The sequence below is a fragment of the Pan troglodytes genome, chromosome 1 (assembly GCF_028858775.2).
Source record: "Pan troglodytes isolate AG18354 chromosome 1, NHGRI_mPanTro3-v2.0_pri, whole genome shotgun sequence".
Taxonomy (NCBI): Eukaryota; Metazoa; Chordata; class Mammalia; order Primates; family Hominidae; genus Pan; species Pan troglodytes.
The window spans coordinates 66,631,277-66,657,511 of NC_072398.2; the positions used below are offsets into that span (position 1 = coordinate 66,631,277).

The 26,235-nt window shown below is 39.7% G+C and overlaps 1 protein-coding gene across 16 annotated transcripts in view; it reads right to left on the bottom strand.

The window, feature by feature from the left end:
- The window catches only part of RGSL1 (regulator of G protein signaling like 1), a 108,178-nt gene extending 84,886 nt beyond the window's left edge, over positions 1–23,292 (bottom strand). For 8 of the 16 annotated variants that reach the window (XM_054656521.2, XM_063794886.1, XM_063794874.1 and 5 more), the window contains exons 1-6: positions 23,211–23,292; positions 19,346–19,428; positions 15,026–15,100; positions 13,286–13,415; positions 2,102–2,206; positions 931–1,092 (exon numbers count right to left, since the gene is read on the bottom strand). In XM_054656521.2, coding sequence (XP_054512496.1) covers positions 931–1,092; positions 2,102–2,206; positions 13,286–13,415; positions 15,026–15,100; positions 19,346–19,428; positions 23,211–23,223 — 568 coding nt within the window. In that variant the 5' untranslated portion in view covers positions 23,224–23,292. Of the gene's footprint in view, positions 1–930; positions 1,093–2,101; positions 2,207–13,285; positions 13,416–15,025; positions 15,114–19,345; positions 19,429–19,831; positions 20,489–23,210 lie in introns of those variants that run through there. The other 8 variants (XM_063794914.1, XM_063794891.1, XM_063794924.1 and 5 more) reach the window with 5 other exon arrangements.
- Between the last annotated feature and the right edge of the window lie 2,943 nt (positions 23,293–26,235).

The window sequence follows — 26,235 nt, forward strand, 5'->3', positions numbered from 1 at the left end:
ATGTCTTTGTATATAGCATTTTATTAGTTCCTCACATAATCCTGGAGTATGAATAGTTTAAATATAGAGTCGACACATTTTTATGGTTTTCTCGGCACACAGGGATCCCTTTATCTTATTCTCCATAGAAATAAGCCATGCTATGGGATTCCTCTAGCTACTTTTTAGATTATTAAATGTTATTTTAAAGAAAAGCAAAAGCACAAGAAAAACGATTAAGAACAAGAGACATCTACATCTGAACAGGATTTTTGATGAAGAGGTTTGGACTGGATAAGTAGAACTAGCCCTGATTTTAATGTCATCAATTCTCAATTACCTATGTGAGTAGAGAGGAGTATGACTAATCCCAAACAGCACAACTTTTGGAGCACATTTGTATTTGAGTTAGGAATGCCTCATCATCTAATCAATGAACAAACAAATATAAATAAATCTTACATTCTAGAGAAGAAGTTGGCAAATTTTTATGTAAAGGGCCAGATGGTAAATATTTTGGCTTTGTAAATCACATAAAATGAGCCCTATGAAAATGTAAAAACGGTCTTAGCTCACAGGCCACATACAGTGCATTAGGCTGGTGGGCTGCAGTTTGTTCTAGAGAATCCCAATTAAAAAAATAAAATTACAAAAGTACATAGACTTAAATGTTACAGGTGCTTTTCAAGTATCCTGCCCCAATTCCTCCCCCCTCCTTCCAGCCAGCCTTCATTGGCAGGTAGTATCTTAGAGAGAGGCAAGTGCCAGCTTAAGGACAACTGTGTCTTTCAACACTTTCCTGGTTAAGGGTTGGGGTTGCCACTAGCCTCTCTGATACATAGAAGATGGAAAGAAGGTGGGGTTTCCTGCAAAGAAGGAGACTGAGGATTATCAGACACTGGATTTACTTTTTTGTTGCATCCCCCCAAAAAGATGCTTTATAATTCTTACTGATGTTCATGTTACAGAGGGTTACCACCCTGGAGCCCTCCTGCAGATGAGTGGCCCTCAGCATGAGGAGGAGGGACAGGTAGTAGTCTCTCACTTCCAGGTCCATCTCATCTATGCTCAGGATCTTCTCAGCAAGGATCCAGAAATCCACCAATTCTTCACCTACAGGTGAGACAGAAGAGGCACAGAGCTATACCCTAGTTTTGCCCCTTTGGTGGTTGCATCTGGGTGAATCAACTGACATCCCCCACCAGCCTGTTCCACTGCATCAATCATCATTCCTGGTGATTGGTTCAAGGTATCATCTCTAGAAAAGTTCTACTGTGGGGGAGAATTAGAGGCATGGGGAGAAGAGGCTTAATGCATGGGAATCCTTTGACTTTTTGTTGCTGGTGTTAGAAAAACCATCACTGGAGGGAAAACTGCAAGACTCTGGGGGTGGATTATGAAGTAATTAAATTTTGTCCAAAAAAAATGAAGATTGGGGGAAAAAACCACATTTCCTAGATCATGGACTGAGAATGGCCTGCAGAAAGACACCAGAGCCAAAAGATGCCAAAGACTACATTCCCTTTTGTTAAAACTTGGCCAGGCCTGAACTCTGAGTGGCAAAGTGAAAGATGTAGTCCATCTAGTTCTTCCCTACCTGCTCCTTGGAGATCCAGGATTTCACCCTTAAAATTAGGGCTAAGGCCTGGATGAAACTTAATGTTGTTGAGCTGGAGTGTCAGCCAGGGCCAGCTACCAGCCTCCCAGAACCCAGTAACTACTGGACCCAATAGAACAGAAGCCAGTCTTCCCATCACTCCCACTACAGGGATTTGTTTACGTGTTCCTTGTCCATCTCCCCACGAAAATGTCAGCTTTGTGAAGCAGGGACTTATGGCTCTTGTTCACCTTTGTAACCCAACCTACCAGCCCAGTGGCTGCCACATAGCAGTGCTTAATGACACTGTTAAATGAATGAATGAATAAACGAGTAAAAGGGACTCTGACTACTTTTCCCTTAACCTACACTATGGACCTCAGTTTTCAAAGATTTTTATCCAAACTGCATTATTAAACATTTTTATATTCAACACAGACACACATAACTGTTAACTGGGGCTTAGGGCAATCTGAAAACCATTAGGAACTTGCAAAAGCCCCAGGAACAACCCCAAGAACCCACCTGCACTGCCTGTGAGGTAGGAATAGAAGCGCCACATCCCTCTGACCCCGCCAATGCATTTCTGGAGTAGCCACTGGTCTGCCTTTTTCCATCTCATCATCTTGGCTGCCAGGAAAATTCCACCATAAGAGAGGGAGAATGAACTCTTCCCTTGACCCCTCTCCCAGCCTTGCACACTGCCAGACCCCCATTTGTTTAGTGTGGTGAGGACAAATTGTGACCAGTTAGATGAGCAGGATCCAGATTATGTGGTGCTTTTGAAGCTAGGCACCATCTGGTGACATGTGTTAAGGTTCATGGGAGGGACCCACAAGCATGCACACAATTCACATAAACACCCTCCAACCAAAGCCCCTTCCCTTCTACAGTCTCAACCTGACAGGGACTTTGCCCTTAGTGTGCATTTTAATCCATCTTTACCTACATATATATTGAAGGGGGTTAGTTGAATATAGCAGGTGATTTCTTACAACATTTTACTCTGTGAATACTCCTGAATCTTAAATTTGCCTGGGGTGAAACATATTTAGTTTCCTTTCCCTAGTGAGCCAAAAGTTACTAATTCAACTTTAGATGAAAATTTTATTCATTCATTCTTTCAGTACATGTTTATTAAATGCCTACCAAGTATCAGGTACCAATATAGGTGCTTGAAATACATCAGCAAACAGAACAAAAAATCCCTGCCTCCAAGGAGTCTATATTCTTGTGAAGGAGACAGGCACATAATAAGCATAATAAAAAAGTACATTATCTAGTGAGGTTGAAGGTTATAATCAGAATAGAAAAAATGTGGAACGGGATAAAAGAAATTGGTAGTGGTTCAATGAGGAGACAAGATTTGTACAAAGAGTTGAGGAGGTGAGAGAGGGAGCCATGTGAGTATCTACAGAAAGAGCATTCCGGGTAGAGGAAAAAGCCAGTGCAAAGCCTTTAAGTGGAAATGTGTCCGGCATGTTTGAGGAACTGCAAGGAGGCCAATGTGACTGGAATGGAATGAGTGAGGGGAGGGAAGTAGGAAGAGATGAGGTAAGAGAGGAAATGGGGCCAGTTCTCTAGGATCTTGAAGGTCACTGTAGGGGTGTTGAATTTCTCACTGACACAGGAGTCATTGGTAGTATTGGGGGTGTTGAGAAGCAGTGCGGACAGTGAGAAAAGGAGTAATATGATCTGAAATACATTTTTTCCCAATATTTTTATTGTGGGAGAGTACATGTAACATAACGTTTACCATCTTAACTATTTTTAAATGTACGGTTTAGTGGCGTTAAATGTATTAATAATTTTGTACAACCATCATGACCATCCACCTCCAAAATTCTTTTCATCTTGCAAAACTGAAACTCTTTACTCATTAAACAGTCACTGCCTATTTCCCCCCTTCTCCCAGCTCCTGACAACCACCATTCTACTTCTTTCTCTATGACTTTGACTCTCCTAAGTACCTCATATAAGTGAAATCATACAGTATTTGTCTTTCTGTGACTGGCTTACTTCAATTAGCATGTCTTCAGGATTTATTCATGTTGTAGTCTGTCATAATTTCCTTTTTATGGCTGAATAATATTCCATTGCGCATATATATATATTTAAAATCTCACATTTTGCTTATCCATTCATCCATTGATGGTTTCTTGGACTGTTTCCACACTTAACTATTGCGAATAATGCTCCTATGGACATGGATGTACAAATATCTCTCCAGACCCTGCTTTCAATTCTTTTGAGTATATACTCAGAAGTTAAATTGCTGGACCATATAGTAATTCTATTTTTAATTTTTGAGAAACCTCCATGCTATTTTCCACAGTTTGTACCATTTTACAGTCCTGCCAACAAATGCAAAAGAGTTCCAATTTCTCCACATCCTCACCAATGCTTGTTATCTTATTTTTTTGGTACACAATGGGTATGCGATGGTATCTCATTATAGTTTTGATTTGTGTTTCCCTAATGATTAGTCCCGTAGAACATCTTTTCATGTGCTATTGGCTATCTGTATATCTTCTTTGGAGGAATGTTTTGTTTAATTAAGTCTTTTCCCTATTTTTGAATCATGTTGCTCTTTGTTGTTGTTGAGTTTTAGGTGTTCTCCATATATTCTGGATATCAATCCTTTCTCAGATATATGATTTTGAAGTATTTTCTTCCATTCTTTAGGCTGCCTTTTTACTTTTGATAGTATCTTTTGATGCACAAGTTTTTTGATTTTTTATGAAGCCCAATTCTTTGTTGTTGCTTCTTCCTTTCCTGTCATATCCAAGACATCACTGCCAAATCCAATGTTGTGAAGATTTTGTCCTCCGTATGTTTTTTCATGGGTTTTATAGTTTTATGCCTTAAATTTAGGTCTTCAATCCATTTTGAGTTAATTTTCATATAGGGTGTTATGTAAGGGTCCAATTTCATTATTTCGCATGTGGACATCCAGTTTACCCAGACCGTTTGTTGAAAAGATGGTCCTTTCCCCATTGAATGGTCTTGGCACCCTTGTCAAAAATCATTTTACCATATATGTGAGGGTTTATTTCCGGGCCTTTTATTCTACTCCGTCTTTCCATATGTCTGCATTTATGCCACCACACTGTTTTTTATTTATTTATTTTTATTTTATTTTATTTTTTTATTATACTTTAAGTTTTAGGGTACATGTGCACAACGTGCAGGTTTGTTACATAGTATACATGTGCCATATTGGTGTGCTGCACCCATTAACTCATCATTTAACATTAGGTATATCTCCTAATGCTATCCCTCCCCCCCCCACCCCACAACAGGCCCCGGTGTGTGATGTTCCCCTTCCTGTGTCCATGTGTTCTCATTGTTCAGTTCCCACCTATGAGTGAGAACATGCAGTGTTTGGTTTTTCGTCCTTGTGATAGTTTGCTGAGAATGATGGTTTCCAGCTTCATCCGTGTCCCTACAAAGGACATGAACTCATCATTTTTTATGGCTGCATAGTATTCCATGGTGTATGTGTGCCACATTTTCTTAATCCAGTCTATCATTGTTGGACATTTGGGTTGGTTCCAAGTCTTTGCTATTGTGAATAGTGCCACAATAAACATACGTGTGCATGTGTCTTTATAGTAGAATGGTTTATAATCCTTTGGGTATGTACCCAGTAATGGGATGGCTGGGTCAAATGGTATTTCTAGTTCTAGATCCCTGAGGAATCGCCACACTGACTTCCACAATGGTTGAACTAGTTTACAGTCCCACCAACAGTGTAAAAGTGTTCCTATTTCTCCACAACCTCTCCAGCACCTGTTGTTTCCTGACTTTTTAATGATCGCCATTCTAACTAGTGTAAGATGGTATCTCATTGTGGTTTTGATTTGCATTTCTCTGATGGTCAGTGATGATGAGCATTTTTTCATGTCTTTTGGCTGCATAAATGTCTTCTTTTGAGAAGTGTCTGTTCATGTCCTTTGCCCACTTGTTGATGGGGCTGTTTGTTTTTGTCTTGTAAATTTTTTGAGTTCATTGTAGATTCTGGATATTAGCCCTTTGTCAGATGAGTAGATTGCAAAAATTTTCTCCCATTCTGTAGGTTGCCTGTTCACTGTGATGGTAGTTTCTTTTGCTGTGCAGAAGCTCTTTAGTTTAATTAGATCCCATTTGTCAATTTTGGCTTTTATTGCCATTGCTTTTGGTGTTTTAGACATGAAGTCCTTGCCCATGCCTATGTTCTGAATGGTATTGCCTAGGTTTTCTTCTAGGATTTTTATGGTTTTAGGTCTAACATTTAAGTCTTTAATCCATCTTGAATTAATTTTTGTATAAGGTGTAAGAAAGGGATCCAGGTTCAGCTTTCTACATATGGCTAGCCAGTTTTCCCAGCACCATTTATTATATAGGGAATCCCTTCCCCATTTCTTGTTTTTGTCACGTTTGTCAAAGATCAGATAGTTGTAGATATGTGGCATTATTTCTGAGGGCTCTGTTCTGTTCGATTGGTCTATATCTCTGTTTTGGTACCAGTACCATGCTGTTTTGATTACTGTAGCCTTGTGGTATAATTTGAAGTCAGATAACTTGATGCCTCCAGCTTTGTTCTTTTGGCTTAAGATTGACTTGGCGATGCGGGCTCTTTTTGGTTCCATATGAACTTTAAAGTAGTTTTTTTCCAATTCTGTGAAGAAAGTCATTGGTAGCTTGATGGGGATGGCATTGAATCTATAAATTACCTTGGGCAGTATGGCCATTTTCATGATATTGATTCTTCCTATCCATGAGCATGGAATGTTCTTCCATTTGTTTGTGTCCTCTTTTATTTCATTGAGCAGTGGTTTGTAGTTCTCCTTGAAGAAGTCCTTCACATCCATTGTAAGTTGGATTCCTAGGTATTTTATTCTCTTTGAAGCAATTGTGAATGGGAGTTAACTCATGATTTGGCTCTCTGTTTGTCTGTTATTGGTGTATAAGAATGCTTGCACCACACTGTTTTGATTGCTGTAAACTTGTAGTAAGTTTTGAAATCAGAAGGTGAGTCCTGCAGCTTTTTTGAAATTTTTTCAAAATTGTTATGGCTGTTTGGAGTTCCTTGGAAATTTTAGGTTTGACGTTTCTATTTCTGCAAAAGATGTCATTGAGATTTTGATGGAGATTGCGTGAATCTGTAGATTGTTTTGGGTTGTATTGGCATGTTAACAACATTAAGTTTTCCAATCCATAAATAAACATCAGAGGCATTTGTTTATGTCTTCTTTAATTTCTTTCAGCAATGTTTTGTAGTTTTTATTGTGCAAGTCTTTCACCTCCTTAAGTGAATTCCTAAGTATTTTATTCTTTTTAATGCTATTGGTTAATGAAATTGTTCACATAATTTTCCTTTCAGATTGTTCATTGTAAGCGTATGGAAGTGCAACTGATTTTTTGTTTTGTTTTGTTTTTGACTTTGTATCCAGCTACTTTGCTGGATTCATTTCTTAGTTCTAACAGTTTTTTTATGTGTGGAATCTTTGGATTTTTCTACAAAATACTACATTATCTGCAAATGAAGATCATTTGACCTCTTTCTTTCCAATTAAGATGTCTCTTATTTTTCCTTCTTCTTTTGGCCGAATTGCTCTGGTGAGAGTTTCCAGTATGGTGTGAAATAGAATTAGTGAAATCAGGCATTTCCTATTCCTGATCTTAGAGGAAAAGCTTTCAGTTTTTTGTCATTGAGTATGATGTTCACTGTGGATTTTTCGTATGTAGCTTTTATTATGTTTAGATAGTTTCTTCTTAATCCTAGTTCGTTGGACATTTTTTCATGAAAGGGTGTTGTATTTTGTCAAATGTTTTTTCTGCATCTATTGAGATGATTATGTAGTTTTCTTCTTTCATTCTGTTAATGTGGTATATTACATTCATTTATTTTCGTATATTGAGGCATCCTTGCATTCCAGGAAAAATATCCCTTTTGGTCATGGTGTTTAATCCTTTTAATATACTGTTGAATGTGGTTTGCTAGTATTTCATTGCAGACTTTTGCATCAATGTTCATCAGGAATATTGGCCTATACTTTTCTTTTCTTATAGTGCCTTGTTTGGCTTTAGTATCAGGGTAATGCTGGCCTCAAAGAAGGAGTGAGAAAGTGATCCTGCCTCTTCAATCTTTTGGAACAGTTTAAGAAGAATTAGTATTAATTCTTCTTTAAATGTTTGGGGTATAAGTCAACAGTAAAACCATCAGGTCCAGGACTTTTCTTTGTCAGGAGATTGTAGATTACTGTTTTAATCTCTTTGCTAGTTATAGGTCTACTCAGATTTTTATTATTATTATTATATTTTAAGTTCTAGGGTACATGTGCACAACGTGCAGATTTGTTACACATGTATACATGTGCCATGTTGGTGTGCTGCACCCATTAACTCATCATTTACATTAGGTATATCTCCTAATGCTATCTCTGCCCCTCCCCCCACCCCATGATAGGCCCCGGTGTGTGATGTTCCCCTTCCTGTGTCCAAGTGTTCTCATTGTTCAATTCCCACCTATGAGTGAGAACATGCGGTGTTTGGTTTTTTGTCCTTGCGGTAGTTTGCTGAGAATGATGGTTTCCAGCTTCATCCATGTCCCTACAAAGACATGAACTCATCCTTTTTTATGGCTGCATAGTATTCCATTCTACTCAGATTTTCTATATCTTTTGATTTAGCATTAGTAGATTTTGTGTTTCTAGGAATCCTTCTATCTCATCTAGGCTACCAAATTTGTTGGTGTACAATTGTTCAGAGCACTCTTCTATAATCCTTTTTATTTCTGTAGAATTGATAGTAATGTCCCCACTTTCACTTTATTATTATTATTATAAGATAGGGTCTTGCTCTGTTACCTAGGCTGGAGTGCAGTGGCATATCAAATGCCTCATTACAGCCTCAAATTCCTGGGCTCAAGCAATCCTCGTTCCTCAGCTAGTACTATAGGTGCATGACACCTGTCTGGATTTTTTATTTTTATTTTTTGTGAATACTGGGTCTCATTATGTTGCCCAGGCTGGTCTTGAACTTGTGGCCTCAAGCAATCCTCTCATCCTGGCTCTGTAGAGTTCTGGGATCACAGGCATGAACCATCATGCCAAGACTCATTTTGAATTTAGTGATTTATAGTCTTTTTTAGTAATTATTAAGTCTTCTCTTTCTCTTTTCTTTTTTTTTTTTTCTTCTGAGCAGAGTCTTGCTCTGTCACCTAGGCTAGAGTGCAATGGCATGATCATGGCTCACTGCAACCTCTGCCTCCTGGGTTCAAGTGATTCTCCTGCCTCAGCCTCCCAAGTAGCTGGGATTACAGGATCCCGCCAACATGCCTAGATAATTTTTGTATTTTTAGTAGAGACAGGTTTTCACCATGTTGGCCAGGCTGGTCTCGAGCTCCTGACCTGAGGTGATCCACCCCCTAAGGCATCCCAAAGTGCTGGGATTACAGGCGTGAGCCACCACCCCTGGCCAGTCTTCTGTTTTTCTTAATCCACTTAACTAAAGGTTTATTTTGCTGACTTTTTCAAAGGACTAATTTTTGATCCCACTGATTTTCTCTATTTCATTGTTATTTGCTGTAATCTTTATTATTTCTTTTCTTCTGCTAGCTCTGGGTTTAATTTGCTGTTCTTTTTCTAGAGCCTTAAGTTGTAAAGTTGTGTTATTTGAGATTTTTCTTTTTAAAATGTAAACATAGCTATAAATTTTCCCATTAGCACTGCTTTTATTTTATCCCATAAGTTTTGTTGTTTTCATTTCCATTTATCTCTAAGTATTTTCTAATTTCCCTTGTAATTTTTTCTTTGATCCATTGTTTAATACTGTGTTAATTTCCACAATTTTGTGAATTTTCTACTTTAACTTCTGTTATTTATTTCTAATTTCATCCTTTTGTGGTCAGAGAAGATACTTTGTATGTTGTCTTTTAAAATCTGTTGAGAATTTCTGGCCTAATATATAATCTATCCCGGAAAATGTTCCATGTGCACTTGAGAAGAATGTGTATGCTTTTGTTGTTGAGTAGAGTGTCCTGTATATGTCTTTTAGATCTAGCTAGTTTAATGTATTGTTGAAGTCTCTATTTCCTAACCTATCTTCTGTCTTACTATTCTATTCATTATTAAGAGTGGGTATTGAAGTCTCCAATGATTATTTTAGGATTGTCTATTTTCTCTTTCAGTTCTGTCCATTTTTGCTTCATATATTTTGAGGGTCTGTCATTAGGTGTGTAGATGTTTATAGTTGTTACATCTTGATATGTTGAAACTTGCATTAACAAGTAATGTCCTTCTTTGTCTCTTGTAAACTTTTTTTAAAACTTAAAGGCTATTTTGGAAGGGGAGGGAAGACAGTGCAGGATAAAAATAAATAAATTAAATAAAGTCTATTTTGTCTGATATCATTATAGGCACCCCTGCTTTCTTTTGGTTACTATTTACATGGAATATTTTTTCCATCCATTCATTTTCAATCTATGTCTTTGACTCTAAAGTGAGTCTCTTACAGACAGCATGTAATTGGATCTTGCTTTAAAATTTATTCTGCCAATCTCTGTCTTTTTATTGGAAAGTTTAATCCATTTACAGTTAAAGTTAATTTCCTTTTTTTTTTTTTTTTTTTTTTTTTTTGAGATGGAGTCTTGCTCTGTCGCCCAGGTTGGAGTGCAGTGGCGTGATCTCCACTCACTGCAAGCTCCGCCTCCCAGGTTCATGCCATTCTCCTGCCTCAACTTCCCAAGTAGGTGGGACTACAGGCGCCTGTCACCATTCCTGGCTAATTTTTTTGTATTTTTAATAGAGACAGGGTTTCACCGTGTTAGCCACGATGGTCTCGATCTCCTGACCTCATGATCTGCCCGCCTCAGCCTTCCAAAGTGCTGGGATTACAGGCATGAGCCACCACGCCCAGCCTAAAGTAATTTACTATTAAGAAGAAACATGTCATTCTGTTATTTGCTTTCTATACACCTTATAGCTCTTTTGTTCTGCGTTACCAGGATTATTGTCTTCTTTTGTGTTTAATTGATTTTTTGGTGAAACATTTAAATTCCTTTGTCATTTCCTTTTGTGTAAATTCTGTAGCTATTTTCCTTGCAGTTATCATGAAGATTACATTTAATATTGTAAGTTTATAACACTCTAAGTTGATTTATATCAGCTTAATTTCAGTCACAGACAAAAACTTTGCTTCTTTGACAGCTCTAACTCCACCTCTTTTGGTTGTTGATGTCACAAAATTACATTGTGTTCCCCAAAATATAAACTGATAATTAATTAATGTGCATTAATATCTTAAATTATGTGGAAAACAAAATTTAATGTGGAGTTACCAACCAAAGTTACAATAATACTATCTTTTAGACGAGTAGTTATTCTTTTAAAACATATATTAATCTCTTAAATCTTGAAAAAACAAAAAAGGGCAGTTATAAATCATTACAATGATGATAGCTTTTAAATATTATTTTATTATGATTTTATGATGTTAGTATTATATTTATTTTTATTGAGATCTTTACTACATGTGGCTTCAAGTTACTGTCTAGTGTTCTTTCATTTCACCCTGCAGGACTCTCTTGAGCATTTCTTGCGGGAAAGCTCCCTCAGCTTTTGTTTATCTGGGAATATCTTAATTTCATCCTTGCTTTAGAAGGACAGTTTTGTTGAATATAGGATTCTTGGTTATTTTTTTTTTTCTTTTAGAACTTTGAATATATCAACCTACTGCCTGCTGGACTCCACAGTTTCTGATGAGAAATCTGCTTATAATCTTATGAATATCCTTTGTAAAGTGATGAATAATTTCTCTCTCTTACTGTTTTCAACATTCTCTCTCTGTCTTTGGCATTCAAGAATATAATATGTCTTGGTGTGGATCTCTTTGAGTTCATCTTACTTGGAGTTCATTGGGCTCTTTGAGGTCTATATTCATGTCTTCCATCAAGTTTGAGAGGTTTTTAGCCATTATATATTCAAATATTCTCTTTGCACCTTTCTTTCTCTACTCTTTTTCTAGACTTCCATAATGTGTGTGTGTGTTGGCCTGCCTGATGGTGCCCCACAAGTCCCATCAAGGGTCTCTGTTCAGTTTTCTTTAAACTTTTTTCTTTCTGTCCCTCAGATTTAATAGTTTCTACTGTCCTATCTTCAGGTTTACTGATTCTTTCTTTTGCCTGCTCTAATCTGCCTTTAAATCTTTCTAGTAGAATTTTCATTTTAGTTGTGCTTTTCAGCTACAGAATTACTTTTGTTTTTTTAAGGTTTTTCTCTGTATTAATATTTCCATTTTGTTCATTTATCACTTTCTTGACTTTCTCTACATCTTCCTTTAGTTCTTTGACCATATTTAAGGCAGTTGTTTTAAAGTCTTTATCTAGTAGATCTGCCATCAGAGCTCTCTCAAGGACAGCTTCTTTAGGTTTATCTTTATTTTCTTTAAATTGACCATACTTTCCTCTTTGTGTGCCTTCTGATTTTTTTTTTTGTTAAAAACTGAATATTTGAACCTAATGATGTGTTAACTCTGGAAATCAGATTCCCTCCTTTTCACAGAGTGTGCTGGGGGGTTTTTTGTGGTTAATTTTGTTAGTTGCTATTATTATTATTATTACTGTAGGATATCTCTGTGCCAAGAATTGGCCTGAGGCATAAATTTGTCTCCCTATATCTTTTCTGAGCCTGCAACTTTCTTTAAGCATAGGCAGTTACTTTCTAATTTTCTCCATATATGCAGTTGTTTTTGAATGCCCTAATCCTTAAGATCTGCCTCCCAAAAGGAAAAAAAAAAAAGAGAAAAATGAAGAAGGGGGAAGATGTCAGCTCTGTAAATCCCCTAAATATCACTTCAGCTAGAGGGAGAGGGGCTTACAACAAAGGGAAAGTATAATGAGTGCCCACGTCTTTGCCTGTACTTCTGTGATCAGAAGTAGCAATTGGAGCACAGATCCTTAATATTTGGAAGACAGGATTCTTTTTGCCCACCCTGGCTCCTGTAAGCTGCCCCAGGAACATGTGCACAACTGTGTGCCATGGGGCTGGGGTTGAGGGTAAGTAGCTGCCATTGTGCAAAGAGCTGAAATTGAATGAGATCAACTACAATTTACTGTCTAAAGTTTCCCCCCAAAAGTTGCAAGTTTCAATAGACTCTAGAGTTTCAAAATATTTACATCATACAGATTCTGCCAGTACAATTGTTGTCTAGATGAGGAAACAGATTCCTAGTGCTTCCTATTTCATCATCTTCCTGGGAGTCCCTCCAGCACCACCACCAATTACTTTTTAAGAGGCTCACTCTGGCTTCTATGAGCAAGAGAGCAAGAGCAAAAGCAAGGAGACAAATTAAGAGATGATTTCATTAATTAGGTAAGAAATTCTGGAGGCTTAAACCAGTTGGTAGTAATGAAGGTGGTGAAATCTGTTTGTTCTAAATTAGGCAATTTTACTATGTTCTGCGGCCACCATTAATTTTCTCATTTCTGGCTACAGTGAGATAAACAGCCCAGTCCATCAGATTCCTGCATATTTCTCTTGATACCAATATTTCATGCTAAGAGTTTACCTATTGCCAAAACATGGGCTGGGCTATGCACATATCTATAAATTCAGCCAGTATTTGTACCTTACTATAGTACTGACAGGCATAAGATCATTATGAAGTGTGACTTCCTATATTTCTACACACACACACACACACACACACACGCACACCAATGCTTACCTCCTTCTGGGGACTTAATGAAACTGATGAACTCCTGACAGAGAATGTAATGGAAACACAAGTTTGTTTTACAGAAGAAAGGTAATCGGTATTTTTCCAACCAGGTCAATAACCCTTTGTATTTGGCAATCTAGAGTCAAAGCAAAATAGAAACAAAAATGCTAAATGAAACTGAACTGCTAAAAAAATACAACTTAGTAAGTGGCAACTAATCATCTCACACTTGCAGTGTCTGGCCAGAAGGATAGGTGTGTTGATTAAAAATAATTTCTATAAACCTGGAACCTGGACTTAAGAAAAAGAAGTATCAAAGAGGAGCAGAGACTTGCAAAGAAGTAAATGGATCAGTAGAAAATAAAAAGCTTGATCTTTCATGAAAAAATTCTTTCTTATCCCTGAGTGAAGTTGTTAAAGAAAAAATCTAAGTCTTGCTTGACAGAAGAAAAGCAGAAAAGATTTGGGTCTGTGGTGTCAGATCATAACTCTATTCAACTTGCTTCTTTGTAAACACACTCATAATTTCTAACAAGCTCCTAACCCCTATCAATTGCACTATATGTACAAAAACAAAATTCACACATAGCATCATTTAGAATACAGGATATATTCTGAAGGATCAAGCCACAGAGAAAGGAGGTAATTTTTTTCAGCTTTCAGGGTTATCCTTGGGAAATCAAACATAAGCTTCAGAATAGAATGTCTCTTCTCAACTCTCCAGAACTCAGGGAAAGCGAAACCTTGTTGTTATCAGGGTTTAGAGTGGTCTGTCTGATTCTACATGCCCCCTTGTAGGGGATGTGGAAGCCATTGGTAAGTCTAAGGTCTACATAGTGGAAAAGGAAAACAGGAGTGGGGACAAGGGGAAAAATAAGAAAAAAGAAAAAGGGCATAAAGAAAAAAATTGGGAGAAAAACATGCCTCTGGAGAATAGTGGAGTAGTCACTAGAAATTGCAGAGAAGCATCTTATCTTGATGTATATCTGATAATGCATACTGACAATAATTATGTGGCCCATGGGCTGCCACTTCCCATCCGACACCCATTGCAGACATTGCCAGTCAATTCCCAGACTCTTTCTTGCTTAGAAGTGCCCTTAAAGTTCTTCTCAGGACAGTTTCACAAGTGTCTAACCTATCACGGTAGATGTGAGAATCCCATTTGCTAACTATGGACTAGAATATAATGGAAATAATTCACCAGCAATTGCTTGGATAAGAGGTAAAAAATGTAAAAAGGAGAAATGTAGACCTGGATTGATGCTGTCTGTTCTACTCACCTGCTTTACAGTTTCTCCTATAGTTACCCTCTGGACCTCCTCTTTTTCTCCCTCTCCCAATTCACATTTCAAGTAGTTCCCTCAGGCCAGGCACGGTGGCTCAGGCCTGTAATCCCAGCAATTTGGGAGGCCGAGGCGGGTGAATTGCTAGAGCTCAGTAGCTCCAGACCAGCCTGGGCAACATGGTGAAACTCCGTCTCTACCAAAAATACAAAAAATTAGCCAGGCATAGTGGCATGTGCCTGTGTGGTCCCAGCTATTTGGGAGGCTTAGGTGGGAGGATTGCTTGAGCCAGGGAGGCAAAGGTTGCAGTGAGCTAAGATCGCACCACTGCACTGCAGCCTGGGTGACAGAATGAGACCCCATCTCCAAAACAAAAACAAAAACAAATTAACAACAAAAAACAATTATAGTTCCCTCATTCTCCACCCTAAACTCTCTACCTCTGAAGAATTTTACTCACCAAGTTACAAGGTATTTCTGGCCACAAGCTCCACTGTGAATTTTCAACAGTATAAAGTGGTGTCTGACCAAAAACCTGCAAAACAAAGCTAGGAAACAGTCAAGGGAGTAGAGCTTCTCTTCATGTATATGACACAGTCCCTCTACAGCCACAGAGGAAGGGAGGTTCCATGGCTCTTTTATTTCAAGGGACACTAATTCTTAAATTTATTCTACTCCATCAACTTGCCCTGCACACATGCAAACAAGCTCTAAACAGACTGAATTGCAAGATTCACTCATCTTTTGGCTCCACCATGCCCCAACCTGGGAGCTATCTTTCCTGTGGAGCCTGAGCCGACCTGAGAGCTATTTGCTTGTGTGCAAAGGCCAAGGCCCATGATATTAGAACGTATTTACTTTGTGTACTCAGTATTCACTTTTCTCCCTGGACTTAGCAAATGTCTAAAATGTTTTCCCAGTGAAAAATAGCTTTGGGTTTACCTAAACTGGAGAAGACAGAGAGGACTAAAGATGTGGAGACTGGGGATACAAATTACACAGGGAGGCATTGAGAGTGTCCAAAATTGATAATGTAATTCTAGGATACCATCCCCTTTTGTCATGGAAAAGAGACTGTCACCTAGGCAACCACCTTTGAAATGGATGGGAAAGGACTTCTATGTTTACAGGTATGTAAACTTAAGCAGTCTCATCATGGGCAACAAAATGTCTTCAAAGTGTCCCAGAAGTATTTGCAGAAAACTAGACGGGCTGAAGCTCCAATTACTGGCTGAACTCTTAGCACATCATGTCAGTCTGACCATCTCCCCTAGATGAACAGCCTCACACTTTTGTTAGTCTATGGCCCTCTTCCCTCAATCCCATTTGTCCCTTGTCACTGGCTGTGAGGTGCTGAAGGAAGGTGATGTTGCTGTCTGCATGTTACAATTGTAAGTCTGTAAAGGAGACTCAGTCCTTAGGGATCTCTCTCTGCTCTGGACTCAGTGTGTAACACAACACACACTGAGTAGGGTGTTAAGCTACCTTTAAGGAGTGGCAGTAGGACTGTGAAGTTGTGAGATTATGTGGGAGTGGGGTTTGGAAGCAGTTTCACTACCCGACATTTATACCATAGAGGGCACAGGCTAATGTGGAAAACACATCAGGCCTGGAGCCAGCAGACCTGGTCAGCTCCTAGAACCGCCCTAGATTCACTGTGTGATCTTAGGCATATCATTTAACTTTTTTGTTTGTTTGTTTGTTTTTGAGATGGAGTCTGGCTCTGTCACCTGGGCTGGAGTGCAGTGGAACGATCTCGGCTCACTGCAACCTCCGCCTCCTGTGTTCAAGTGATTCTCCTACCTCAGCCTCCCTAGTAGCCGGGATTACAGGCATGCGCCACCATACCTAGCTAATTTTTATAGTTTCAGTAGAGATGGGGTTTCATCATGTTCGCCAGGATGGTCTTGAACTCTTGACCTCAAGTGATCTGCCTGCCTCGCCCTCCCAAAGTGCTGGGATTACAGCAAATCATTGAACTTCTGAGATCCATTGGTAAAAAGGGAAAATACTTCCTACTTCACACGGTGACTATGGGAATTAAGTGGTAGAAATTTGTAAACTTAAGGAGTATTCAACATGAACTACTACTGCTGTCTCTCTTTATAGGCCACAGCTGCCTAAGTGGCCAGGACTTTCTTATACTCTTGGCTGGAACTCCCCTCCCCAATCACTCTCTGTTTCTAGAACATTATTGTGAATTGTTTTAATTGTGTTGGTGAATTAACTGATTAACGGGTCTTAAGATTACTTCTCGGCCAGGCGTGGAGGCTTACGCCTGTAATCCCAGCACTTTGGGAGGCCGAGGCAGGCGGATCATCTGAGGTCTGGAGTTTGAGATCAGCCTGACCAACATGGAGAAACTCCGTCTCTACTAAAAATACAAAAGATTAGCTGGGTGTGGTGGTGCACGCCTGTAGTCCCAGCTACTTGGGAGGCTGAGGCGGGAGAATCACTTGAACCCAGAAGGTGGAGGTTGCAGTGAGATAAGATTGTGCCACTGCACTCCAGCCTAGGCAACAAGAGCAAAATCTGTCTCAAAAAAAAAAAAAAGATTACTTCTGAAACCTTCATTAAGACAGTGGCAGAGACAATAGTGAGAAACACATAAAAGACCCACTCCCCGAGAGGCCTTTTCCTTATCCTCATTTTAATCCTGTTGCCTGACACCACCATCCATCCAAGCACCCAAGCCTGTTACCCTTGCTTCCTTTCTTCCTGTTACCACCTTGCCCAACATTTAAACAGTGACATGGTCCTATATTTTGTTTTGTTAACAATCTCCTCTACTTATCCCATCCTCCTCTCCCCTTTCCCTTCAGACCCTCATTACTTCCCACCTAGATGATTGAAACAACCTCCTAACCACTTTCCCTTCCTCCATTAAGGTCTCCTGCCCACCCATTGGCCAGACCTCTGCAGAGTAGTTTTCTCAGATGAAAGTCTGAACATGTTACTCCTTTACTTCAAATCCTTCGATGGCTCTCTAACACCTTAGGGTAATGTCCAAACTCCTAGGCATAGTTTGCCTGATCTCCAGGGCTTGGCGCAGCCTGCCTGTGCAGCTTATCTCTTGTAGCATCTCACCCTTACAACTGTTCTTCAGCCTTCCTGAGTTACTTACAATTTGCCCCAAAGTGTCAAAGGATTGTGTTCTTTGGTGCCTTTACTTTCTCTGTTCTGTCTATAATGCTTTTGTTTTTCTTGCTACTCACTCCCTAGTCTTTTCCTCCTATTTTTATTCTTTTTTTTTTTTTTCTTTTTGAGGTGGAGTCTCGCTCTGTCACTTAGGCTGGAGTGCAGTGGTGCAATCTCGGCTCACTGCAACCTCCGCCTCCTGGGCTCAAGTGATTCTCGTGCCTCAGCCTCCTGAGTAGCTGGCACTACAGGCTCCCGCCACCACGCCCGGCTAATTTTTGTATTTTTAGTAGAGACAGGATTTCACCATGTTGGCCAGGCTGGTCTCAAACTCCCAAATTCAGGTGATCCCCCCACCTTGGCCTCCCAAATTGCTGGGGTTACAGGCATGAGCCACCGTGCCCCGCCTCCTCCTATTTCTTTATGCACCCTTTCCTCCTCACCTTCTGCTTCCAGTTACCTGTCAAGTACCTCCTTGTCTTTTAATATTTGTCTTGTGTCAGCTTTTCCTGACTTTTCCAGGTAGGGATGATCTCTCTGTCTCATGAGTACTGTACTCCCACTGCCTCCTAAAAACTTCTGTCATGTCACCCAGACCTTCAATAAATATCTCTCACACTAGACTGGGAATTCCATGAGGACAGGAATGCAGGGATGGTGTCATTAATATGTGCATCCCCAATACTAAGCCCAGCCCAGGGGCTGGCACAAAGTAACCACCCAATAACTATGTGTGGGATAGAGAGGGTGCTTCTCCCACTTGAGTGAAATTTCGCCTTTTAGTATATACCATCTTATGGGAAAGGGTGCATCAAGATGAGTCACAATTCATAAGGCACCAGTGTTAAAATGTCACCAAGGATTTAAACCAAAAAAGATTCAGGATAAGTCCAGGTTTGAGTTTAAGAACACTTTGATGTTTGAGGTTTGTTTTAGTTGCATAGATTAAGGAAATAGATAGGTTTGTTCCAGTCAACAACAATTTCTATGCACTAAACACCTGGTAAAGGGAGTAGAGCAGAATAAATAATCCTCAGTCCTTGTCCTGCAGAAATTCACTGTCTCATAATCTACTGGGGGCCACGCACACACACACACACATACAACTCAAGAGAGTTGCAAAGTGCCAAGGGGCTCAGAAGCAGAGAAGTTCCCATCAGGAGGTTCCAATGCTGAGGACCTAGGAATTCCTTAAGGAGAATGGAATTTAAGCAGAGATTTGAAGAGTATTTAAGATTTTTGTAGGCGGAACTATAGGAAAGGTATTCCTGGCAGAAAACAGACACAGCCCAAGGAGAGGTTCAGAGGTGGGGGAATGCCAGGGGTACCCAGTGAGGGTAGACCTCTGTCAACAGAGCACTTGGAATCAGCAGAGGGTATGATGAGAAGTAACTTTGGACAGGTAAAGGCAAGTAAGGAGGCTGGGGATTTAGGATCTGATGACATCAACAATGGGAAGCTTTTGGAGATTTTACAGGTGGTTCTGGTTCATGTTTATTTGCTCAAATTAAAAGAGTTTTTTATTTAAGAAGACATTTAGTAAAACCCCAAATAACAACAAACAAAAATAGTCACTCAGCTCTGTGAGATTCACTATTCAGCTGCTAATGAAATATTTGTATTTAAATCTGAGAATGCTTACCGGGAGGGAAAGAAATGTGTTGAAAAAATCGGCAAAGACTTCATCCTCTAGCAGAATTATAAGATTTGTAGAACCAATTATCTCTATATGGAGAGAGAGAAATAAAAAACCAAAACATGAACCAGAATTGCATTCAGGTTCAGAAAATGAAGCAATCGAATGGATCATTTCACGTTGCCAAATCTCAGCATGATGACAGCCTCTAGGGTCACGCAATTCAATTTGCATGTCCTTCTCCAGGACTCTCTTTTTCAATATCATTCTGCTTAAACACTCCCAGCTGTGGGGAGCTCACTGACTCAGGTATGCCCATTCCGTTTATGAAGAAGGCGAAGTGGTAGATTTCTTTTTTCCTACTGTGACTGTCTTCCTTTATCTTATGTATGTAAAAATCACGCCCTCTGAAGCTTGACAGAATTCACTTAAGTCCCCTTAAAAGGGACAGTGCTTCCAGTATTTATAAAGACATCACAGACGTCTGCTTACCTCCAACCCCGCTGGCTAGTCACCAGGCAATTCTTCAACCCATTCCTCACATGGCCTTCTCTCCATCTGGTTCTCTCATTGGCTGGAGTGGTACTCACAACTGAAATACTTCAAATGCTTCCCAGAGCAGAACATAAGAGAACCCTTGCCTGGGTTGCATCTGATGCTAGTGTAATGGGGCCTGAAGTGGGGTTAGCTTTGGGGGCTCTCATATTACACTATTAACTCCATTATGCTTTTACTTATGAGGTCACATTTCAGAAACCAAGGGCAGGAATGTACATTTATTCCAGTCAAATTTCAACTTGGTAGGTTTGGTTTAACATTACTGCCTGACAAGAGCTTTCTTGAATATTAATTTGATCATGCAACATACTTATTACTTCTCTCAGGTGTGATCATCGTGCTGCCCAAGTTAATTCAAGAAGATAATGTCATAAAGCCAAACACGGAGACCCCAGGTGAATGAAGCAACTAACTCCTCTAGTAAATAAGTTTCCTCTAATTTACTGTCTATGCTCCTTAGAGCACAATATTCAGCTAGTGAATAATAAACTAATTGTTTTATCAATGGCCCACCATCACTCAGTCATACCCAAAGTTCATAATGAAAGACTGAAAAATGGGTCCGAATACTATGCCCTAAGCTCATCTCTCAACCTAAGCATCTGATGAGGACAGTAAGTGCCATGCACAGTCACAAACATGTAGTTATGATATAAGAAAACTAAACAATCATTTTTCCTGATGACACTGGTGGTTGTTGGCTTCATATATTAGAAATAGAATTAGAAACTCCTGGCCAGGCATGGTGGCTCATGCCTATAATCCCAACACTTTGGGAGGCTGAGGCTGGTGGATTGCTTGAGGCCAGGAGCTCAAGACCAGGCTGACCAACATGATGAAACCCTGTCTCTACTAAAAATACAAAAATTAGCCAGGCATAGTGGCGGGAGCCTGTAATCCCAACTACTTGGGAGGCTGAGGCAGGAGAATCGCTTGAAGCCAGGAGGTGGAGGTTGCAGTGAGCCAAGATCGCACCACTGCACTCCAGCCTGAGTGACAGAGTGAGACTGTCTCAAAAAAAAAAAAAAGGAAACCCAGATAAACACTATTGTGAGTGACAGAGCTGGTATCAGCACTTGCCCTCTGTTCACATACATCTTTTTTCTTGCTGTCAAGTGCTATGTGTGTTTTATGTGTACCCCTCCCAAGCCCTCTGCTCTTCTTTTTATAAGCAGTCCTTGATTTATTTAATCTATTCCATATGGGTGATTCCAAAATCTGTGTTTTCAGTCCAGGCTTCTCTCCTTCACTCTGGTTTTAAATATACATGAGCTATGGACCAGCTCTACATGCATATCCATCAGACACTTTCATCTCAACATGTTCAATGTGTCCAGGCCTCCCAACCTGCTCCTTTTCCTACATTCCCAGTCCCAGTTACTGGAATTATCATTCAATAAATTATCTAATCCTGAAAACTGAGGCTCTTCTCTCTGTCTCTGTCCCTGTCTCTCACTCTCACTCTCACTCTCACTCTCTCTCACTCTTGCTCTTACTCTCTTGTTCTCTCTCTCTCCCCTCCATGCCCCTACATGCAATGGGGGACCATGCTATATGGTTTCTCTTTGTACCTATCTCTGGAATCTGTCTTCTCCTTTCCATCCATAAAGTTACTCTTCCATTACAGGCCTCTATGCTCTCTCACCTAGACTTCTGCATCAGCTTCTTAAATGGTCTCCCTAGCTCCCACCTCTTGCCCTTCCAACCACCCTCCACGTACTGCCACCATAATCTGTTGATATTATTATTGTTAAAGTCTTTCAAAATCTCCTCGATGTCCTAGAAGGTAAAGTCCAAACTCTCTAGTGTAGTATCTGAGGCTTTACACCATCTGGCTTTTGAGTTTCCTCCCAGCCTCATTTCCTGCCTCTCTGCGCACTCTGCCTCCTGTTTGCAAGCTAAGCCAAGGCATTGCTGTTTCCTGCATGTGCTAGGTACTCTCACTTGAAACCTCCATGTCTTTGTTCCCATATTCCCATTGCTTCAAATGTTTTCTTAAGTACAGTCAGCTCACAAATTAATAGTCATCCATTAAGAACTGGTTTACATATAATCTTGGTGAACCAAGAAAGGTAGAATCTACTGCAATGGTAGAATTCATCACTATCTCCCTATACCATCACGTATATCCTCCATTATTACAATTAACAAGTCTTACTGTTTTTATCCATTGATATATCTGTCTTCCTCATCAGACTGAGCGTGTGAGAGGAGGGACTTTGTTTTTTCACCTTTCTTCCTCTAGGCTCTAAAAGTGTTTGCACAATGTCTAAGTTCTGTAAATGTGGAATAAATTGTTCTTTCAAAAGATAATCTTCAATCTTTTTTTTTTTTTTTTTTTTTTTTTTGCCAAAGTCTCACTCCGTCACCCAGGCTGGAATGCAGTGGCATGATCTCAACTCACTGCAACCTCTGCCTCCCAGATTCAAGTGATTCTTGTGTCTCAACCTCTCAAGTAGCTGGGATTACAGTGCATGCCACCACACCTGGCTAATTTCTGTATTTTCAGTAGAGATGGGGTTTTACCATGTTGGCCAGGCTGGTCTTGAACTCCTGACCTCAGGTAATACACCTGCCTCAGCCTCCCAAAGTACTGGGATTACAAGGGTGAGCCAACGCTCCCAGCCGATGATTTTCAATCTTTTGGACTTTTGTTTGTTTATCATTCATAGAGTCTAACATGGATTTGTTGAATGAGTATATTACTGAGCCCATCTGAATACAGAAAAGTGGGGTTTGGCAGAAATTCCCTAGTGATTGTTTTTCATAGCTACACACACCGCTGGTGGCAAGGGGCTTGACTATGCTAGGGCTTGCCATTGCCAAAACAGTCTTAAGGAGATATAGAGACAAGGCTCTGTACATCCTTCCCTTCCTCATCCTCTCATTTCTCCATTCTTGTTTTTCCTTCTTACCTGTTCTGCCTTCAAACTTCCTAATAATTTGAGAAGGCTTTTAGCACCCATTCCACGCCATAATAATATTGACTTGGCAACAAATGAAATCACTGCATAATCTCAAACCCCATACCAGTCTTCTCTCTGGAGGAGAGGTGGCCCAATCCACATTTTACTTCCTCCCTCTTGCCTTAGTTGTCTTATGAATAAGGCCCTGTACTATCCTCGAAGATCTGGTGGCAGAAGGTAGGAGGAAGGGGAAGAAGGAGAAAGAGAAGGAAAACAAAGGCATGAATAACACAAAAGTCACCCATGGTGCCCCTGAATGGCTCAGATCTATTAACAATTGGGAAGATGAATGGTTTGCCTTATTTGAGAGACTCAAGGCCTTGGAGACATCCCTCGCAGAGACTCACCAGCACTGCTCATGTTGCCATGCTCTTCCTGACACAGTAATTTGTTAGGGGCAGAATTACCCCCGAGTCAACAGAACTTTATCCATTGTGAACACGTAATGACACCTTCTCTAAGGGGTTCCAGATTCTATCTGGCAGTGATCTACTTACCTCTGGTGTAGGCCTTAATCTGAAGATAAGTCTTTATCTTACCTAATCTGCTGAATCCCCTTGGACATACAAGACTCCTCCTATACTTAAGCCTTTAGTTCATACTATTTTATTTGACAAGTTCTTTATAATTGTGCCCAAGATCTCTTGTCTGCTCCAACCTCTCCCATGCTAGGGTGACTTTTGCATTGCTAAACTCAGCTCCTAAGGGTCTTGTAAACGGTTACATTTGATGTAATTTTAATAAGCAGTATCTCCTGGATATTCTGCCCATTTAAAACATCAACCTCCATTGCTTCAGCCCAGGAGTTCAAGGCTGCTGTGAGCTGTGATCACACCACTGAACTTCAGCTTGGGCAACAGAGTGAAACCTCATCTTTAAAAAATTAAAATTAAAACATCAGCTTCCAAGAGGTTTGAACTCCCTTTCTCTGAAGACTCTTCAGGCACTTGGTTTTCTCATTAAACAACTCTTCATTTCTCCTGTTCTTCCCTAATAGGAAGTAAATATTAAGATGAGAGACCAAAAGCCCTATAATCCTTCAAAATTTAGCCAAGAATTACTGAGAATAGAATTCTTCAGTGTCACACCCAGAGAGGGCTTTTAAGTCTTGGGATTGTAGGGAAGCTTATATAATGTCCAAAAGGCTTTCCTATGGGGGGTGGAGGGAAAACTGAAAACTGGAAGGATTATTGTTAATAATGAATCGTCAATACAATATCACTTACATTTGAAAAAGTGCTGTACTTTCTTTAGAATATATAAAGACCAAATACTGCATTTTAAAGTGATTTTAGTGAGAAGAGATTCTTGCTTTACATCTTGATGTTCTATGTATTGCAAGATGAGATTGTAGCTTACCATACTTCTTCAATCTGTTATCAATTACCTTATTCACCTTATTAATTAGTCAGTTTAACATGCACACATCTTAAGAGAGTTCAGTGTGAAGCACTGCATGATTCTACAATATCGTATTATTCCTTGAATTATCACCTCTTTTGCAAAATAAATAGAGTCATGGTCTCCTCCTAAAATAATGGCATATACAGTAGTAATATATGCTCACATTCCTTAAGATGGAATGCTTTCAGACTGTTTTCAATCAAGCTGTGTGCACCTACCCTTGAGTCCTAATTGCCGCCCCACCGTCTTTCCCACAGCTCAAAAAGGCTGACTATTGGAGCCATTAACAACCAAATGGGGTCACTCTAAAAACGGTAAAGATGAAAAGCCAGTATCACTGGCTAAATCTTGAAATGCATAATGGTTAGATCCCTGGCCCTTTCATGACCTTCTAGTTCCCAAAAGAAAAGGGCACCAGATGTCTCCCAAATGTGTGGTAGTAAGAATTACCTTATTGACAGGGTTGTTGTTAAAAACCTAAATTGCCGGGACCGTCCCCTGGCAATTCTGATTTAGAAGGGGTGGGGCTCAGGAGTCTGTATATTTTCCAAGTGCCCCTAGATAATTATTATCATCAGGCAAATATAGAAAATACTGGGGCCAGATGCAGTGGCTCACGTCTGTAATCCCAGCACTTTGGGAGGCCAAGGTGGGTGGATCACTTGAGGACAAGAGTTCAAGACCAGACTGGCCAACATGGGGAAACCCCTTCTCTACTAAAAATACAAAAAAATTAGCCAGATGTGGTGTTGCGCACCTGTAATCCCAGCTACTCAGAAGTCTGAGGCACAAGAATTGCTTGAATCTGGGAGGCAGATTTTGCAGTGAGCTGAGATCGTGCCATTGCACCCCAGCCCGGGCAACAGAACGAGACTCTGTCTCAAAAACAAACAAACAAACAAAAAATTGGTTTCTAAATGAAATAGAGCTGGATTCACATCTCAGATCTGACATTTACTAGATCTAATCTGGTTTGCAAAACTCTGGGCATCTCCTTTTCCCAAGTGCACAGTTACCCTGGAAATGACAGCAGGTCTCTTTGGCAAAGATTAAGAAGAATATTCACGGTAAATACTTGCAAAATATTGCAAGATTCTTCCTAACTGGTAAAATGCTTTTTTTTTTTTTTTTTTTTTTTTTAAATTTCAGAGCTTCTAGGTCTGACTCAGGGCTGAAAATTGGATGAGGGGCCTGATTCTCTACCATGATGGCTCATTTTAGGCTCCCGTTCATTCACTCAACAAATATTTATTGGGCAGGTCTATGTGACACAAACTGTTCTAGGTGTTTGTGATGCATCACTGAATAAACAGTCTAAAATCCTTGCCATCACAGAGCTTATGCTTTCCAGTAGAATCTTATTGAATGAACACACATTTTTTAAGGACCCCATGATCTATAACCACTACAAAGAATCTGTGGGTTAGATCATTCAGATATCCACACAGGCTCAACTGCCTATTATGATAACTACGCTTATTTTGTTTTTGATGGTTAACACGACCTCCAGTAGAAATAAGAACCAATTTCAACTACAACACCTTTTTCAGCATTTGTGGTTGTCCCCATTGTGCCACTACTGCTAGCACCACCGCTATTGAGTGTTTGTTGTCATAGGCACTGCCATGCATAACCTCTCATTGCTCCTGAGCTTCTGAGTCTTCCTTCAAGATGAAAAGTTTTGGGCTGGTCACGGTAACTCACACCTGTAATCCCAGCATTTTGGGAGGCTGTGGCTGGTGGATCGCTTGAGTCCAGGAGTTTGAGACCAGCCTGGGCAACATAGTAAGACCCCACCTCTATTAAAAAATGATTTTTAAAATTAAATGTGTATATATTCTATATTTAATTATATATCATATATTTAATTTTAAAGATTAAATGTATATATCATATATTTAATTTTAAAGATTAAATGTATATATCATATATTTAATTTTAAAGATTAAATGTATATATCATCTATTT